This window comes from Schistocerca nitens, chromosome 3, assembly GCF_023898315.1.
Source record: "Schistocerca nitens isolate TAMUIC-IGC-003100 chromosome 3, iqSchNite1.1, whole genome shotgun sequence".
Lineage (NCBI taxonomy): Eukaryota > Metazoa > Arthropoda > Insecta > Orthoptera > Acrididae > Schistocerca > Schistocerca nitens.
Window position 1 is genome coordinate 176095299 of NC_064616.1, and position 19511 is coordinate 176114809.

Here is a 19511-nt window from a genome sequence, read left to right on the forward strand (position 1 = left end):
AACTACTAATGAAGCTTGAAGGAATTAATAAGTGCTTGTAGGAAATGATCAGATTGTGAGATATAAATTAAGGCAGCACTTAGGAATGAAAATCAATAAAAGTACTTTTAATATCTCAAGATTAAAACTCTTAATTTTTACTCTATGCTTTTTTTTGTATTCTATCAAAAATAGCTAACTAGGAATGCTTAAAATTAAGCGAAACCCATTGACTGTAGTGAGCTATTGTTGAGTGCTGTTCTTCTTGTATTTACTTGAGTAAAAATCATCCTATCAATGAATTAAATCTACTACCTGCTTTGCCCACAACTGAGCCCATGCAATCCTTCTATTTCATTTACCCACAATACCAGCACAGATATTTGTACATGTTGATTTATTGCAGTTGTAATTAGCTGATATTGTAGTCACATGATACTACACTTTTTGTGTTTCATGAAGTGCGCAATGTCACATTTCTGAATACACAAAATGACTTACTAATAATTGCACCACTTTTAAATTTTAACAAGATGTGCATAGCAATCTGCAGCTATCTTCAGACAGTACTTCATTGTAGAGAGCTGCATCATCTGCACAGAATTTGAGGTTACTATTTATATTTTCTGCCAGGACATTAATATGCAAAAGGATCACTTCCTTGTGGCATACCTCAAGTTTGGCACCCATATGATTGTATCTTCATTAATAAGCATTTCTGAGGTACTGAGTTGAGCACTTCTTTGTAAGTTGAGCAATACTTCATATCCTCAGTTGTCTTGATTGATGACATTCAGGATGTCACACAAGTAAAATGCAGGTTCAGAATCCATGCTGGTTGGCAAAGAGGTTATAATTCTGTTCAAGATACCTCATTATGTTTGGGCTCAGAATATGATTAACTATTCTACATCAGATGGATGCCAGTAACATTGGATGATAATTTTGTTCAGCACTTTGCTTACCCTTCTTGCAGACAGGTCTGACCTGTGCTTCTTTTCAAATATTGGACACAGTTTACTGCTCTAGGGATTTACAATATATTATGGTTTACAGAGGGGCTAACTGAGTCATAAGTTCTATGTAGAATCTAATAGGAAATCCAGTGGGGTCCTGGGATCTTGTTCAGTTTTAGAGATCTTAGCTGTTTCTTAACACTGTTGACACTAATATCTATATCACCCATGTCTGCAGCTGTACAAAAATTGAAATAGGTAATTCTCCTGTATCTTTATTTGTAAAGGAACATTTGAAAATGGAATCCATCACGTCTTTTTCTTTGACATCCTCACCTTTAGTTACTGTTTCAACTGTTAGTGTCTGGAACCAAACTTTAGTGCAAATGAAAGCTTTTACATGAGACCAGCATTTCTTTTGGTTTAGCGAAAGATCTTTTCATAAGATTCTACTACAGTCATCAATGAAGGCTTTAATCGCTAGAATTTTGAGAGCCTTATCTGCGAGTGATATTTCTTTCTGTCTTTAAGATTTCACTCACTTCCACCATACAGTGAGACCCTCAGAGGTGGTGTTCCAGATTGCTTACACACCAGTACCTCTAATACCCAGTATCACGTCCTCTTGCATTGATGCATGCCTGTGTTCATCTTGGCACACTATCCACAAGTTCATCAAGGCACAGATGGTCCAGATTGTCCCACTCCTCAATGGCGATTTAGCGTAGATCCATCACAGGGGTTGGTGGGTCACATCATCCATAAACAGCCCTTTTCAATCTATACCAAGCATGTTTGATAGAGTTCATGTCTGGAGAACATGCTGGCCACTCTAGTTGCGTGATGTCGTTATCCTGAAGGAAGTCATTCACAAGCTGTGCATGTTGGGGGCGTGAATTCTCATCCATGAAGACAAATGCCTCACCAATATGTACTATCAGTTGGAAGATGGTGTTCATGTATCATACAGCCATTATAGCACCTTCCAAGACCAGCAGCGATGTATGTTGGCCACACATAATGCCACCCCAAAACAGCAGGGAACCTCCACCTTGCTCCACTCACTGCACAGTGTGTCTAAGACATTCAGCCTGACTGGGTTGCCTCCAAACATGTCTCTGACAATTGTCTGGTTGAATGCATATGCAACACTCATCGGTGAAGAGAAGGTGATGTCAGTCCTGAGTGGTCCACTCGGTATGTTGCTGGGCCCATCTGTACCATGCTGCATGGTGTTGTGGTTGCAAAGATGGACCTAGCCATGGACGTCGGGAGTGAAGTTGTGCATCATGGAGTCTATTGCACACAGTTTGAGTCGTCACACAACATCCTGTGGCTGCACGAAAAGCATTGTTCAACATGGTGGCGTTGCTGATAGGGTTCCTCTGAGCCATAATCCATAGGTAGCGGTCATCCAATGCAGTAGTAGCCCATGGGCGACCTGAGCAGGGGATGTCATCAGCAGTTCCTGTCTCTCTGTATCTCCTTCATGTCCAAACAACATCACTTTGGTTCATTCTGTGATGCCTGGACACTGCCTTTGTTGAGGGCCCTTCCTGGCACAAAGTAACAATGCAGACACAATCGAACTGCGCCACTGACCTTCTAGGTGTGGTTGTACTGCAGACAACACAAGCCATGTACCTCCTTCCTGGTGGAATGACTGGAACTGGTCGGCTGTCAGACCCCCTCCATCTAATAGGTGCTGCTCATGCATGGTTTTTTACATCTTTGGGTGGGTTTAGTGACCCCTCTGAACAGTAAAGGGACTGTGTCTATCATACGATATCCACAGTCAATGTCTATCTTCATGAGTTCTAGGAACCAGGGCGATGCTAAACTTGTTTTGATATGTGTATATCAATTGTACACCTGTTGCCTACATAGCCAATATTGTTATAAGGGAAATACAATGTGGAAAGTATATCACCATTGAGTAAGGGTACAGAAGATCACTGAAGTCTAGGTGATACGAATACAGAAACAATGCATGAAGTATATGTCATAATTTTGTAGGTAACAAAGGAGAACACCTAAAATATTGCACTCTTAAAATACCATATTCAAATTGCAATATTATAGAAGAACATCAGTAGAACACAAGGCCAAAGTGCTAAATGTATCATTGTGCTCAAACTCTTGGTGTAATAGAGTCTAGTATGCGACTAGGAATTAAGTAATGAATAATTGTGTACAAACAGTTTCCAATATAGTGATATAAGTACAATATCCAACTAACTGTGTTGAAATCATATACAGATATTACAAAAAAATCGTAAAAGATTATGGTGGTTCGAGGTCTAGGTGTAAAATGTATATAGAGCCATAACCATGAGGAGGGACATCAGCAATGTGAAGTGTACTGATAAAATGTATCGCATTACAGTGTTCAGCCGACATAAATCTAGAATAAAATAGTGTAACAAAAAATATACAGTCTGACACAAGGTGTTCGTACTAACATAACATGGTGCTCAAAGTCTAAGTTTGGTATAAGAAGCATCTAATACAAGCAGATAATGAATATATATGCAAACAGTTTTTTAACATATTGAAATAAGTAGAATGTCAGGATAAATGTGATTAAATTATGTCCAGACATTAAAAAACACCCCTATAAGATAATAGTAGCTCAATGTCTGGATGTAAAATATACAGCCATTAGCATAGGGAAGGATAGCAATAATGTAAAGTACACAAATAAAGTGTAGGGCACTAGTGTTCAACTGACATAAAATCAAAATAGAAACATGCAGCCTTGCAACATGAGATGTATTAAGGTGTAGTTGTATATGGTATTTGTATATATCCATCTTGTGAAAATATGTACCCCCCTTTCTATATCTGACCTGATTATGTTTGTAATTTGTGATCTATATGCTTTACCGATCCAATGATGACAATTTAGATTTTCTGAAACTTGTCATCAAAAATAAATTATAATTAGCAACCTTGGAATCTGAAGCTTTTACTTCTAATTTCATATTATTTTTTGACTGTGAAAAATATTTAAAAAATAATTAATTACACTACTGGTACCTAAAATTTTTTATTTTTCCTCTTTTCAGATACTTGTCATTTCCAGAAACTTGTACCAGGAAAATCAACAACTGACTATGATTTCCGCTGGAATGCAATACCATCAGCAATAGGTTCGCATTCTTACAGTAATCTTATGTCATTTTCAGTTTTAGTTAATTACCTAGTGAAATTCTAATAAAATGTATTAGTGAATATGGCTTCCTCAGAGTGACAGAGACTTGATCTGTGTATCAATGAGTGACTACATACACAAAAGTTCTGAACACTAGGAATGAATTTGTGGAAAATTACAGAGATTAATGACTGTGCAAATCCATATGTACAAAATAACTCAAAACTGATTTACTACTGTAAATTTATGTGCCACATCCATTATGACACATTAGGTCCTTTAAAATGCAAGATATGCTACTCTAATCTCTTCTTATCATATCTCACATTTTACCTTTGTTTTTACTTCCTCATATATCCTGTCCCCCTCTGCCTCCCTCACCCAATTACTCTCAGTACACTCAGAAAATGTTTGATGTTTTCTTTTTCGTCATCTCTATTGAGCTTATAAGCACAAATCCAAAACAAATCAGTTATAATTTTATTTTCTCAAAAGTCCTATTCATTTTTTTGTAAATACATCAATAACTGCCCAGCCATTCCGATTTTAAGTTTTCCTTGGCCTCCCTAAACACATTTAGAAGTGTTCTGGGATGATTCTTTGGGAAATGACATGATCTGTGTCCTTCTACATTGTTGCCCTTTCCAGTTTTGTGTTCTACCTCTAACGACTTCAAAAATAATAAGGTACTAAACCCTACTCTTCCATCCATTCTTTTGTTGCAGACGGGATGACAACATAACCATTTATCTTAGCATGTGAGTGGCTGGTGTATGCCAATGTAGCAGCCTTTTGTCACATTCATTGCAAATAATTTGTTTGTACCATAGTAATAATGGGAAAGCATTCTTCAGAATATCCTGTTACAGTTTTAAATGCAGGTTGTAAAGAATATTTTAATCCTGAATCGTTATACAAGTAAAAGTACCCATGTAAATTTTATCATCTAAATGGTCAGATGTTAATATAATGAATCTATTCTCCAATGGACCATGATTCTGACAACATCTAATATTCATAGACCATAACATAAGTTTTACTTTATGCTCCAAAACAAGCTGATTATCAGAATTTGGTAGTACCAAAGTTTATCCTCAAATGTCGCTTATCACAATTATGTGTGTGATGATTATTTGCTGTCAGTGCCATAGATCCATCAAAAATTGCAGTGGAACTGGTAGCTATACATTGTTTGACCTCCATCCAAAGATTGGTTTGAACTCTACAGTGCTCCACTGGACGATCCCTTTCGGAGGTGATATATCCTTGAATTCCCCTGGCCTCTAAACTGATTTACCTACTAGTTACAGTGGAACCTACAGCTTAATATGGGCTGCAAACCATGATGTAACTTGGAATTTTTGATATTAAAAGATCATTTTCAGATGTGAAATAAGTAATAAGTGATAGGGAACTGGACAAAACCCAGATCTCTAGAAATATAGTTTGCCACTTACCCACTGAGCTACTGAATCACAAAACTGCTTACAAAGGATGAGAATTACCAGTTTCAAGTCAATAATGATTGTGAATTTGGAATCTGAACTAAGGAAAGGCAAAGTTATAAAAAAATTGATAAATGTACAAATTATTACTCAGATTCTAAAGAAGAGTATAATCATTCAATTTTAAACTCATTCCTTAAAAACCAATCCCATGCAGTAAAAGTGATTTTTCTGCATATTCACACACTTTATTTTTGCAATATAATCACAATTATGTATAGTTCTGTGCTATTTACAGAGCAAAAAGTGTACCCATTATGCAATAATTATACAAAATTTACTTATTCTTTTTTTAGATATACCAATTTACAAACACAGTAACAATATCACCTGCCAAAACTCTTCTTCCAATTACATAAACAATTTGCTTCAAGACACATCCATGCTTTAAAAAATCTAATTTTGGATTGGCTCCATTACAAGTCATATGACATGGAGTGAATAAAGTCTCATAGGTTTCGTGTAACAGCAAAGACATTATTACAGACTTAAATCCAAAGTTAGCATTTATACAGAAACAATAAACTGAATGAGATTCTCTTTTTGATAACATTATTGCAAATGCAACAAATGTTTTGACATTTTTTGAGTGTAACCATAACACAAATACACATTTAGCAGCAATATTAATGGACAGTTGAATTAAACAGATGGCAACTAAGAGTGGTGGTAAATAACTTAAATCTACTTGGATGTAAGTAACAGAGTGATATGTTCTAGTGACTAATAGCATAGTCAGAATTAATTATGTAAGGACTTCAGAAAATAAGTTACAGATGCTGACCCACACTAAGACTATTGCACATTAAGTGTGATGCATTGTCACAACAGAGCATATGTTCTGGGTTTCCTGCAGGCACAAACCTGCTGAAGTATGGGTAATAAATGCATCACATTGCGCGAGTGAAATGGCACGCCAACTGGAAATATATTCCACAATTTGACGAAGCTTACACAGATGTGTATGATGCTGATCAGTAAGTCCCAATCTTGCACCATGTTAATTCCATCTTTTCATCAAGCTGAAAGAACAACTGGGAGGAAAGAGATTTTCCAATGACCAGAATGTTCACGCTGCAGTTCTCGAGTGACTCCATGATCAAGGAGTATATTTCTGGGGAAGGTGCTACTACACCTTCTCGTATTTTCCTCCCAATTTCTGTCTTTATCACCAAAACATTTTTGGGGTTTTCCTAGTTTAGCAGTGACTGGTGGGCCCAGTGAGATCTGAATCTGGTGCATCGTGTCATGTTTGCACTACTGATGAGACACTGTCTCTGGAACCTCTTGAATGACATGCTTAAAATTTGCAATGAGTTGACTTCTGATAGAACAGAAACATTCCCTTGTAGAGGCCCACAGCCAAGCGAAAATGGAGTAGGAAATCAGCTCCTGTAAGAGGCCTGGTGACATCTGCCATGATGGAATTGCATTAGAACAACTTGTTCAAATCAAGGTCCAATTCCAGACATTTTTCGCCACACATCTGAATGTGGGAGTTGTTGGCAGCTGTCAGGAACTGTGTGCTGTGAGATCATAATGAAAAAAAGGTCTTTCACACAAATATGGTAATCAAAATATTGTAACACTTTTGCAACCTCATTATGGAGACTTGGAAACTCTACCTGAGGAAAGCAATGTAGGCATACTGAACAGTTTTATCATAAAAATATTTGTCATTATAACTGGAAATACCTTGCTGGTCAGTCAGTTACATCTGCACATGCACAAAGATGCTTTTAACTGAAGCAGCAAATGGTCTCAAAAACAGTTCAAAAACAGATCTAAGGCTGACAGTGTCCTCCAACCCTTTATAAAACTATCCTTGTAATTCTTTTAAGACCAGAATGAATTCTTCAAACCACACAGTTCCTTTAATGACAGTGAGCTCAGGGAACTGGACTGTCTTGGTCAGAATGTGTTCTTTCTACAAAGCAATTTTCTTTTTAAATGCATCCCCATCAAATCAGAAAGAAGTTACATTTCAGTGTGTTACTGTGAGCAGTGTGCAGTCAACTCCACTTACAATGCAGAGACTGCAATCCATTTCAGATGTTCTTTTTCCTTCATAAATTTAAAAATAGCGAGTTTTAAATAAAAAAAATCATTTCAGGCATGCCCCTTGACTCAACCAATGTACTTTGCAGTAATATGTGAAGTCACCCTACACTTCACCCAGTTCCATTGAAAATTGTTGCAACTGGCACTAGAATAATTCATGCAGCTTCAGAAACTTTTTGGTTGTATCACAACTTTCTTCAGATGCTTCACACCTGCAAACTGAGCACAAAATGTGTTTTGGTGTTCAGAGAAATGAATCCTGTCTGTTGATCATTGTAATTTTTTTGCTCTTTCATTGTCAACTAAATCTTTAAAATGCTTCTGCATGGTATTGTAATGTTGTTTCATAGCTGATATGCAGCACCTATCACTTAGGTGAATTGACAGTTCTCGTCCCTCACATCTGTCATTCCCTTTCATTAAAGGTTTTGATAGATCACTAGATTTCCTCTTTTTGTGCAAACAGCCAGTGGACCTGTGAACATCCTTCATATCATGAACAAACAGTGAAGAGTAAACGCCACTCACACCATGATTGTGCCACACTGAGGGAATTGTGCTGACCAAAAAATGCTGCACCACAATACTCAATGAAATGTCATGCCATTCTGGGCACTTCCAAGAAGGACCAAGCAAAACTGACTGGCAGGCCAGGCCATGGCTCTCCCTTGACCAGCACGCGCTGTGCGTGTGAAGTTTGGCATGCTGTGGCCAGCCCTGCATTAAATGATATGGTTTGCAGTAGCTGGATCCAGATGAAGTTTAAACTCTGTTTCAAAAAGTGAAGGTATTTCCATTATTCACCACTGTTGTGTGGTTCAGTGGATAAGTGCCAGACTACAAATCCAAAGCTCCAGGTTTTGCCCCCAGTTATAACTTCTTTCACTTCTGGCAATGATTTGTTAATGTGAGAAATGCCAAGTTGTGCTGTGGTTGGAGTCCATGTTAAACTGTAAGTTCCACAATAATTGGCTGTGTATTCATTTGATTGCTTTGAAGACATCAAGGGGGCATTTTGCCTCCATTAAGACCATCCTTGATAAAACACTACAGTGTTTAAACAAACTTTCAAGTTTAGAACAGCTTTACTTACAATAATATTTGTTAAAACTGCAACACAAAGAAAGAGTAACCTAGATGAATCCACAGTTATAGGAAGTGTAGAACTGTTTACCAACAGTAAGTGGTTCAGCTTACAGAAGGGTGCTGTGCATGTAGATCCTTCAGTGTCCTGTGTCATGTGACTGAAAAGATCAGTGTTACACTAAGCTCAATTACCAAAGAGCTTTCAATGGACATGAAAACATGACAGCATGTACTCATTATATTTAGTTTCTTAAAATAATCTTGACATGATTCATATGGGCTAAGTCCTGCCTTGAACCTTATGGGTTACTTTTGCCATTACACACTACTTTTGAGCCTATGGAATTGCCCCATAATAGTATTCCATAACTCAGGTGGAAATGGAAGAATGCAAAATATGCATATAACAGAAGTTCTTTACAAACACTGCTCCTCACCCTGTACAGCAGATAGATGACATGTGCCAATTTACCACTTAACTTCCCTGTCTGGGTATCCCAGCTGCAGTTTTGAACTGTTTGAAATACTAATACTTTTACTGTTATCATGACTGGGAGCATTCAGATTGAATACAACAGCTTCAGTTTTACTATCATTCTTCTGCAATACATTTGCCTCAAACCAAGTAGTGCATCTCCATTCCCACTGCCATGCTGTGTTACATATTTTTGAGGTTGGTATCACATGTGATGAATGTTGTGTCATCAGCATATAGCACTGAATCATATGGTACAACTGCAGGTAACTCATTTATATAAGTAATGAAAAGGAAAGGTCAAAGAACAGATCCTTGAGGTACACCCTTTTCAACTGGGAGACATTCTGACATTTGATTATTTACCTTAACTAACTGTTTTCTATTGTCCAAGTAAGACTCCATTAGGCATAGAGCATTCTCTCTCACTCTGTAGTGGTAGACCTTTTTTATGAGAATATTGTGGGGACCATATCAAAAGCTTTCCTTGTCTCCAGCAGTGTTCCACAGAGAATATCTTTATTTTCAAAACAATTGTATATTTTTGCTACCATACTCCCAAGTGCTTTGACTGTAGAAAGGCTGGATCTGAAACAATACTGTGAGGAGGTAAGTATATCACTATGTTCAAAACATTGACTCATGTGTTTAGGCATGTGGTATTCTATTATTTTTGATATTATGGGTATAAGTGATATTGGTCGATAGTTATCTGGAAATGCTATATCTCCTTCATTATGTACTGGTTTAACTACTGATATATTTAAACATTCCGGGTAATTACCTTTATTTAAAATTTTGTTGATTATTTTAGTCAGTGGGGTTAAAATTTGATTTCTGATATATTTAATAACATAATTTGAGATATCATGGTAATCCTCTGCTCTAAAATTACTGAGCTTAGCTACTGATTCATTGACCATCTTCTCAGTACACAAGTCCGTGAAAGCTGTCTGTCTGCTTACTGTTCATTGTATATGTATCATTTACTTTGCACTTGGTTGCTCTGATTTCAGACCTGTAAATCTTTTTCACTTTCACATACAGTTTCTCGTCAGCATCATGATAGAGCAGCGTTATGATTCTTATTCTACTTATGTGTCTAGGACCACAAACCTACACAACCCTATGTCCTCCCTTCAGTCTGTCTGGAATACTGAGTCAGCATCTCTCCTAATGAGTGAGATATTGAGCTCAGAAAAATGGCAAGACATTACTATCATGCACTATAGATATTGATACATTGGTTTGTACAATCATTGATTGTGAATATTTTGTTGAAACAGACCAAGCTGGAACCTGCCATGCGCTATTATGGCACCCATATTAATAATTTCTTTTCTTGCTATTCATTTTCAATTTTTCATTCAATTATTAAGCAGCCTTTGCTTCACTTAAGTCAGGCTTTCCTGTTCAGTATACTAATTTTATTAATGTAATTAATTTCAGAAAACCATGTTAATTAAAAGTTTTTTAACAACTGAAATGATTACTACAATATGAGATAGCAACCTTTGACTGAACTAATCAGTCTAATAGAGCATGTTGACATTACTAAATAGAAAGACTGGTATTCTGACCTTGGAGTAACATATTTCAAACTAATTAAATAAAGAAATAATTGTAATCAAAGTTTGAGTAGACCCAAAACTACTTTAGCCATTTGTACCATTGATCCTGTTAGATTACAAGTTTTACCACTACATCTACATCTACATCTACATCCATACTCCACGAGGCACCTGACGGTGTGTGGCGGAGGGTACCTTGGGTACCTCTATCGGTTCTCCCTTCTATTCCAGTCTCATATTGTTCGTGGAAAGAAGGATTGTTGGTATGCCTCTGTGTGGGCTCTAATCTCTCAGATTTTATCCTCATGGTCTCTTCACGAGACACACGTAGGAGGGAGCAATATACTGCTTGACTCCTCGTTGAAGGTATGTTCTCGAAACTTCAACAAAAGCCCGTACCGATCTACTGAGTGTCTCTCCTGCAGAGTCTTCCACTGGAGTTTATCTATCATCTCCATAATGCTTTCGCGATTATTAAATGATCCTATAACGAAGCACACTGCTCTCCGTCAGATCTTCTCTATCTCTTCTATCAACACTATCTGGTATAGATCCCACACTGCTGAGCACTATTCAAGCATTGGGCAAACAAGTGTACTGTAACCTACTTCCTTTGTTTTCGGATTGCATTTCCTTAGGATTCTTCCAATGAATCTCAGTCTGGCATCTGCTTTACCAACGATCAACTTCATATGAGCATTCCATTTTAAATCACTCCTAATATGTACTCCCAGATAATTTATGGAATTAACTGCTTCCAGTTGCTGACCTGCTATATTGTAGCTAAATGATAAGGGGTCTTTCTTTCTATGTATTCTCAGCACATTACACTTGTCTACATTGAGATTCAATTGCCATTCCCTGCATCATGCGTCAATTCGCTGCAGATCCTCCTGCATTTCAGTACAATTTTCCATTGTTACAACCTCTCGATATACCACAGCATCATCTGCAAAAAGCCTCAGTGAACTTCCGATGTCATCCACAAGGTCATTTATGTGTATTGTGTATAGAAATGGTCCTACGACACTCCCCTGCAGCACACCTGAAATCACTCTTACTTCAGAAGACTTCTCTCCATTGAGAATGACATGCTGCGTTCTGTTATCTAGGAACTCTTCGATCCGATCACACAATTGGTCTGATAGTCCATATGCTCTTACTTTGGTCATTAAACGACTGTGGGGAACTGTATCGAACAACTTGCGGAAGTCAAGAAACACGGCATCTACATCTACATCTACATCTACATCTACATCCATACTCCGCAAGCCACCTGATGGTGTGTGGCGGAGGGTACCCTGAGTACCTCTATCAGTTCTCCCTTCTATTCCAGTCTCGTATCGTTCGTGGAAAGAAGGATTGTCGGTATGCTTCTGTGTGGGCTCTAATCTCTCTGATTTTATCCTCATGGTCTCTTCGCGAGATATATGTAGGAGGGAGCAATATACTGCTTGACTCATCGGTGAAGGTATGTTCTCGAAACTTTAACAAAAGCCCGTAACGAGCTACTGAGCGTCTCTCTACCTGGGAACCCATGTCTATGGCCCTCTGAGTCTCATGGACGAATAGTGCGAGCTGGGTTTCACATGATCGTCTTTTTCGAAACCCATGCTGATTCCTACAGAGTAGATTTCTAGTCTCCAGAAAAGTCATTATACTCTAACATAATATGTGTTCCAAACTTCTACAACTGATCGATGTTAGAGATATAGGATTATAGTTCTGCACATCTGTTCGACATCCCTTCTTGAAAATGGGGATGACCTGTGCCCTTTTACAATCCTTTGGAACGCTACGCTCTTCTAGAAACCTACGGTAGACCGCTGCAAGAAGGGGGGCAAGTTCCTTCACGTACTCTGTGTAAAATCGAACTGGTATCCCATCAGGTCCAGCGGTCTTTCCTCTTTTGAGCAAATTTAATTGTTTTTCTATCCCTCTGTCATCTGTTTGGATATCTACCATTTTGTCATCTGTGCGACAATGTAGAGAAGGGACTACAGTGCAGTCTTTCTCTGTGAAACAGCTTTGGAAAAAGACATTTAGTATTTTGGCCTTTAGTCTGTCATCCTCTGTTTCAGTACCATTTTGGTCACAGAGTGTCTGAACATTTTGTTTTGATCCACCTACCGCTTTGACATAAGACCAAAATTTCTTAGAATTTTCTGCCAAGTCAGTACATACAACTTTACTATCAAATTCATTGAACGCCTCTAGCATAGCCCTCCTCACACTACATTTCGCTTCGTGTAATTTTTGTTTGTCTGCTAGGCTTAGGCTATGTTTATGTTTGCTGTGAAGTTCCCTTTGCTTCCGCAGCAGTTTTCTAACTTGGTTGTTGTACCACGGTGGCTCTTTTCCATCTCTTACGATCTTGCTTGGCACACTTTTGTTGGTTTTTTTTTTCCCAAATCAAATGACACCTTTCACTAATTGATTAAGCCATTAATTAAGAATCAGTATAAAATTGCATTGATGATAATAAATCTAAAAATGGTGCCTGTACTCATAAATAGATTATTCCCAGTGCAGATATATAAAATGGTTTCATGGCCTTTTGCATTTTTCTTAACTACTGCATACTTTTTAAACCAAGTGACTGTGGTATCATATAGCCCCTCTGAATTAGCAAAATCTAACCTAGCTGCTTATCAAAACATTGTGTTATTTCCAAAATCACAACATTCTCGTATGCCAGTCATTATAAGACCAGCCCCACTCCCAAAGTAATCAGTATGGGCTCAGATAGTGATAATGATTACTATATGAAAGTCCCAGACAAGCTAGTAATTGAGTAACACCGCTGTTGGTATCAATAATAATGTCATAAAGTCCACAGTCAGTAATCACACACCTAATATCTCCAAGACAGTATGCCACCTAAGTAACAAAATCTTAACATCATGTAATTTTGTAATAATATCTTCATGAACATCTTTGGTCAAAGTGCAGTTCATTCTTAAACACCGGTCATGCAATACTTCAAAGTTACTGTCTGCTTGTATTGTATTAACTGTTCAGTGTCAACTATATTTATTACTGTGCATTATTGTCAGCCATTGTAGAACTTACTGCATCTACTAATTGACTGTGTAAATGAAAGCCAACACTGATATTCATATTTGAGACTTCATATGATAAAGTGTATTGTATCTGCCACTGTCAAACTATTTCATATGAATGTGGAAATGTCTGCCTGTAAACAACTAAGTCATGTGAAAACTGGAATTGGTCAACATACTGCTTATAGTGACAACAAAAGTTTGAAAAGTCACACTAATTAAAAGTTGTGCAGTGAACATATTGAAAATTTTCCTGTACTACCAGTGTTGCTGCTATTCATCAAACTTCCTACAATCAGGCTCTGAGGGCAGAGTAATCATTTGCAGATAGATCACATCCCAATGTCATTTCGCAAGTTTTCTACATACTGGTCCACTTCCTTCCACTTTGCTTCCTTTCCTGCTCAAGTGGGTAAAACCCCCATTTTTGAATGTTTCTGTCCATTTTTGTCTCAAAGTTAAGTCCTAGATGGACATAAGCTCAGTTGATACCTCAAGGTCTCCACTTTGCTGGAAGTGTTCATACTGCATTGTACCTTCATCATTCCATCCCAGAATATATTCTTTTCATTATCCTCTTTGTATACACTTTTTGGCTGGTGTTATGACTGCACCAATGATGTATTGGTAGCCATCATAAAAAGCTTGTTGGTACCCAACTGACTACTACTATGTGCATAATATCTGGAGCTATCAGATCTACCTAAGTTCACTGGTTTCTGCTGTTGACAGGTATTATGCCAGCTGTTATGTGCAGGTCTGCTATTCTTATCACGGACTACAACAAGATGCCCAGAAATCCTAATCTACTGATGCATATATACGTGCCACTTTTAAATCTTAAAAGGCTAGAATAGAATCATGACATGTTCTGCATGATGCTTCTGACATGTTAACTAGAGGTTTTAAACCTCTTGAAGAATGGACATGTCAGCAGGAAGCTGTAACAGATGTGCACCTGTATAATGCCTTCTCAGGTGCTAAGCTCCCAAGCGGATCTCATCTACCATGCCAGGCCTGAACTGCCCTGAATTGAATCCAACCAGGCCATGACAGTGCAAAGGTACACTCCACAAGTAAAACAGACTGTAAATCCAAATTATGATTGTGGAGCTCCAGGCCAGAATATACATCATATTGTCAGTGATTGTTGGATTCAAGCACTTCATGGTAGTGAGGAAGATTTCTTACAAACAGCACCAGAGGCTGTGCACTGGATTGAAGAATTAAGTTCAGTTGTGAAAAACATGTAATAATGTCAAGTTCATTGTTTCTCATATGTGTGTGTGTGTGTGTGTGTGTGTGTGTGTGTGTGAAACTTACTAAAGTTTTTCTTGATATGCACAAGAGAGTGATAGATGTGTACACACTTGGTGCAGTAAGGATATCCAGTATTTTAAATAGTTCTTTACTATGAATCTGACTGCTACTTTTTGTTCTTATTCTTAGGGCACTTTTCTTCAATTTAAATACTTATCTATTTTGCACATCTGAGCCACAGAAAAGAAACCCACTGCTAAGAACTAGGTACTAATAACAGATTGCTATTTCAGCTGTTACAAACTGCTGCTAAAACCCTAAGAGGATAATAACATGTTGATGACATTATTTTTACCAGTATCTTTTCATGTTCATTCTGTGCTGATTGACAAGCAATATTCATCCCTAAAAACTTTTTATTTGTTACACAATCTGTAGGTTTATTGTCTATGCTCAATGTGACAGAGTCATTTTCTCTCTTTGTGGTGAAATGCAGGCTATTTGTTTTCTTTTCATTCAGTGTTAATTTTCCACCTGTTGCCCACTTGTAAACATCTGTGAGATTTTCATTTGCCTTCTCTATTAGGAGTTCTGATGTTTCATCAGTGAGTAAGATGTAGTTGTCATCACCAAAGAGAACTTTTCTCCATGTCTTCCTGGAAAATAAATAATATAGACTGATTTACAAAAAAAGTGAAGCACCAAAAACACATGGTCAGGTGTCCCTGTAACTTTGTACACTTACACACTGTAATGTCTCTTGCAGCGGTCTCTCCGTGATATTTTCAGAAATTTTATAAATTATATAACTCAGTACATATGTCGAAATATCTCTTCTTATCTTACCGATTCCTAAACTTTAATATATGATGATTATCAGTGCAAAGTAGTTTCAAGCCCTATTATTCCTTGGAGCATCCATTTATCCCATGGAATAGCTTCTCTGCTATCTGTTTTCTCTTATGAAAGAATGAAGGAGGCTTGCCGATTAGCCGTGAAAGAACAAAGATGTATATGTATGTATTGTTGAGCTAGTCGCCATCTTGATGAGATTCTGTATGGGAAGGAATTTAATACATGAACTAAACTAAAGTAAGTGTGTTCGCATATTACTTAACTCATTATTATTGACAGTGTCTGCTTACTACGCTGTGTTGCACGGGATCAGTGGGGAACGTCAGATTTACACTGGACGAACCTGCCGTTTTGTATGCTCAAGATATCCAGTTTATTACTTCAAATAAATAGGCTAACACGGTCTTACCAGCAGATCTCCGGTCTTCCCCATGTGATCACTGAAAGTTAATAATTATTACAAATGTTTTTAGGAGATCGACTGACAATTTTCGTCGCACCGAGACTTCGAAATTGCTTCACTGCCTTATGGAATTTACGTTAAGCTCAATTTAATCAGGATAGAACAGTATTGAACTGTGTGAATGTGATAAGCCTGCTTTATGAATGAAAATTCCCTTAATATATGCATGTGTTTTACTATCCTGATCAGTGAAGCTAAATCAGGCCGGTGTGAGAGAGGTTTTTAAATTTTAGATCCCACAAAAAATATTAAAACACCGCCAGCAGGCATGTAAATGGTTAGTGTTTCAGTTCATTGCAGTAGGTAGAATGACTATCAGAGGGTGTTAGTGTTGTCCATATTCATGTTTTTGCCAGGCCTAGCAGGATATACGATGGGTGTGAACAGTGTCAGATGTTGAGTGATCCCTTTGAAGCACATAGAGATGCCATGTACTGGTGTGAGACACCATTATCAACACATGACATTGTTTGAAAGAGGTCTTTGGGAATGTGTTCAAATCATGAAATACCGAGATTTGAGGGCATTTGTATGTTACAGCAGGCATGTGTTGGACCAGGTGGGAATGGGAGGGCAGACAAGGGATGATCACTGTACTGTGCACCAAGTACATCATAACACCTTCACATCTGTGCATGTTATCCAAGAACAACTAATGAACTCTCTGCAACATTGTGTGTCATCCTGCACCATTGCTTGGAGACTAGCAGCACCTGGACTAGGGAATTACTGCCCGTGCATAGGATGCCATTGACACCACTATACAAATGGCTATGTTTTGAGTGGTACCATGAATGGGGAAGCATGGACTACTGATTAAATGGCATCATGTCATGTTCAGTGATGAATCCCGGTTCTGCATTGTTCTGGATGGCCATTGTATGGTGGTAATCTGTGGAGGGGTCCCATTCTTCCAATATTTTGGAGAGGCATGGCAGTGTTACCTCTGGGATAATGATGTGGGGATCTATTGCGTATGACTACAAGTCATGGTTGGTAATCACTGAGGGATCCCTGGTAGCACAACATTACGCCTTGGACATCCTGTGTCCTCACGTGTTACTTCTCATGCGACAGTATCGTGGTGCCATTTTTCAACAAGACAATGCTCATCCACTCATGGCATGTGTCTCTAAAAACTGTCTGTATGATGTTGAGGTACTACCATAGCTAACAAGATCCCCAGATTTGGTCTGAACAGAACACATTTATGACCAGTTAGGACGTCAACTCCATCCCATCCCAGTATCCAGGACATCGAGGAACTGTCGTAGCAGTTGTGGGTCAGCTCAGCTCAAGAGAAGATAAATCAGCTTTATGACACCCTTCCAAACTGAAATAGGACTTGCATTTAGGCCAGAGGGGTGCAACATCCCACTGATATGTGTGCTTATACTCCAAACTCTTTGTAAATTTAACTTGACTCTGTAATCACCGAAATAACATCACATACCTTCTCAGTCCCTGAATTCTAATTTTGTTTCCTCCTTCTCTTCTGGATGCTTCATTTTTTAGTCATGTGATGTATATTTGGCCCAGTACATTACCCTGAGGCACAATTTTATATTCACGTTTATTTTATGACAATTGTTTTACTAAACATTTGTCCTCATCACATGGATGAACTGTCACTACATTTTACATCCTATTTTCCACATAAGACAGGAACCACTCATTTGTTATTCCTGTTACACATAATGTTCCTGGTTTGCTTAATAGTATTTTATGGTCAACAGTGTCAAAATCCTTGAATAAGTCTAAGAATTTGCCTGTAACACAGTCACCCTTGTCAAGAGCTTCAAGTACAACATTTGTGAATCCTGTTACAGCTGATATTGTACTTCTCCCACTTCAGAAACTAAACTGTGCTTCATTGAAAAGGTTATATGTATCCATGTAACTCATTATTCCATCTTTCATGATTGATTCAGTTATTTTTGAGAATGCTGTCAGTAGCGAAACTGGCTTGTAGCTTTCTATACTTCCAGTATGATTTTCTTCAGTAAGGGCACAACACATGTGTGCTTCATGTATTCTGGAAAAAATACCTAAACTAAAGGACACAGTTATTATCTTTGATTTCAAATTCTGTTGTGCAAAACAACATCGCTGTGCTTGCAATGTAGTTTGTTGCTGGTGCTAAATGTGTTTTAGAACTAATTTGTTGCAAGTTCTCTGCAACACTCGAGAAACAGCCATTTACAAAATCTGCCAAGTCCTCTGAATTTTTTGCTACTCTACTCTCATCTCTGTTTCATTTATCACAGTGCTTGTATTTGCCTTTTCCAGTTTCATGTTTTACGTCTTCCTATACTACTTTGCTTTTATTTTCTGTATTGTATATTTTTGTCATTGAATGATTTTTTGCAGGAAGCAGTACCCTCTTGTATATTCTTTTGTATCTATGATAGTAATTTAGGAACTGTGGATTAGTGTAATTCTTTTGCAAAGAACTGAGACATTTAAGTGTTTGACAGGATATTCTAATACCTTTGTTACCCATCTACTTTCCTTATCTGATGCTGGTTAATATGTCCACATTTCTCGACATTTGTCAAGAAATGTTTTATTTCCATGTCCGAGCTCATTTTCCTCTTCTCTTCATAAACACATTGTTTATGAGAAACCTACAGAAACAGCACTTATCAGCATTTCATCAAGCATTTTCTTTGATGATATATGCAACATACCTTCTTGGTTATGATATGAAACACTTTCCTAAAGGAAATGCTCATAAGGCCCTCTGTTAGCAAGGATACATGTTCAACGTGAAGTCATATTGAATCCCTGATCCACTCATTTACCCCTAGAGATTTGTGTATTGTTTCACAGCCTTTCACGACACAGGTGTGAAAAGTCTATACATCTTGTACCAGGGTTCCACACACAAGAGCTTTCAAATTCCTCCACAAATAAAAGTCTTGTGACTTCAGGTCTGGAGAGCAGGGATGCCAAGAAATTGGCCCACGTCTACCTGGTCATCTGTCACTGAATCTGTATTTAGAAGACTATAAATGTTTACACTGAAATGAGAAGGAGCCCCATCATGCATGAAGTACATTTTGATGCACTCATAAGGGCACA

General features: G+C 37.8%; 1 protein-coding gene across 1 annotated transcript in view; it reads left to right on the forward strand.

Annotated features, from left to right (window-relative positions):
- Window positions 1-19511, forward strand: part of LOC126249132 (GTPase-activating Rap/Ran-GAP domain-like protein 3) — a 334020-nt gene that overhangs the window by 280059 nt on the left and 34450 nt on the right. The window contains exon 20 of the mRNA XM_049950784.1: window positions 4004-4087. Coding sequence (XP_049806741.1) covers window positions 4004-4087 — 84 coding nt within the window. The remainder of the gene's footprint in view (window positions 1-4003; window positions 4088-19511) is intronic.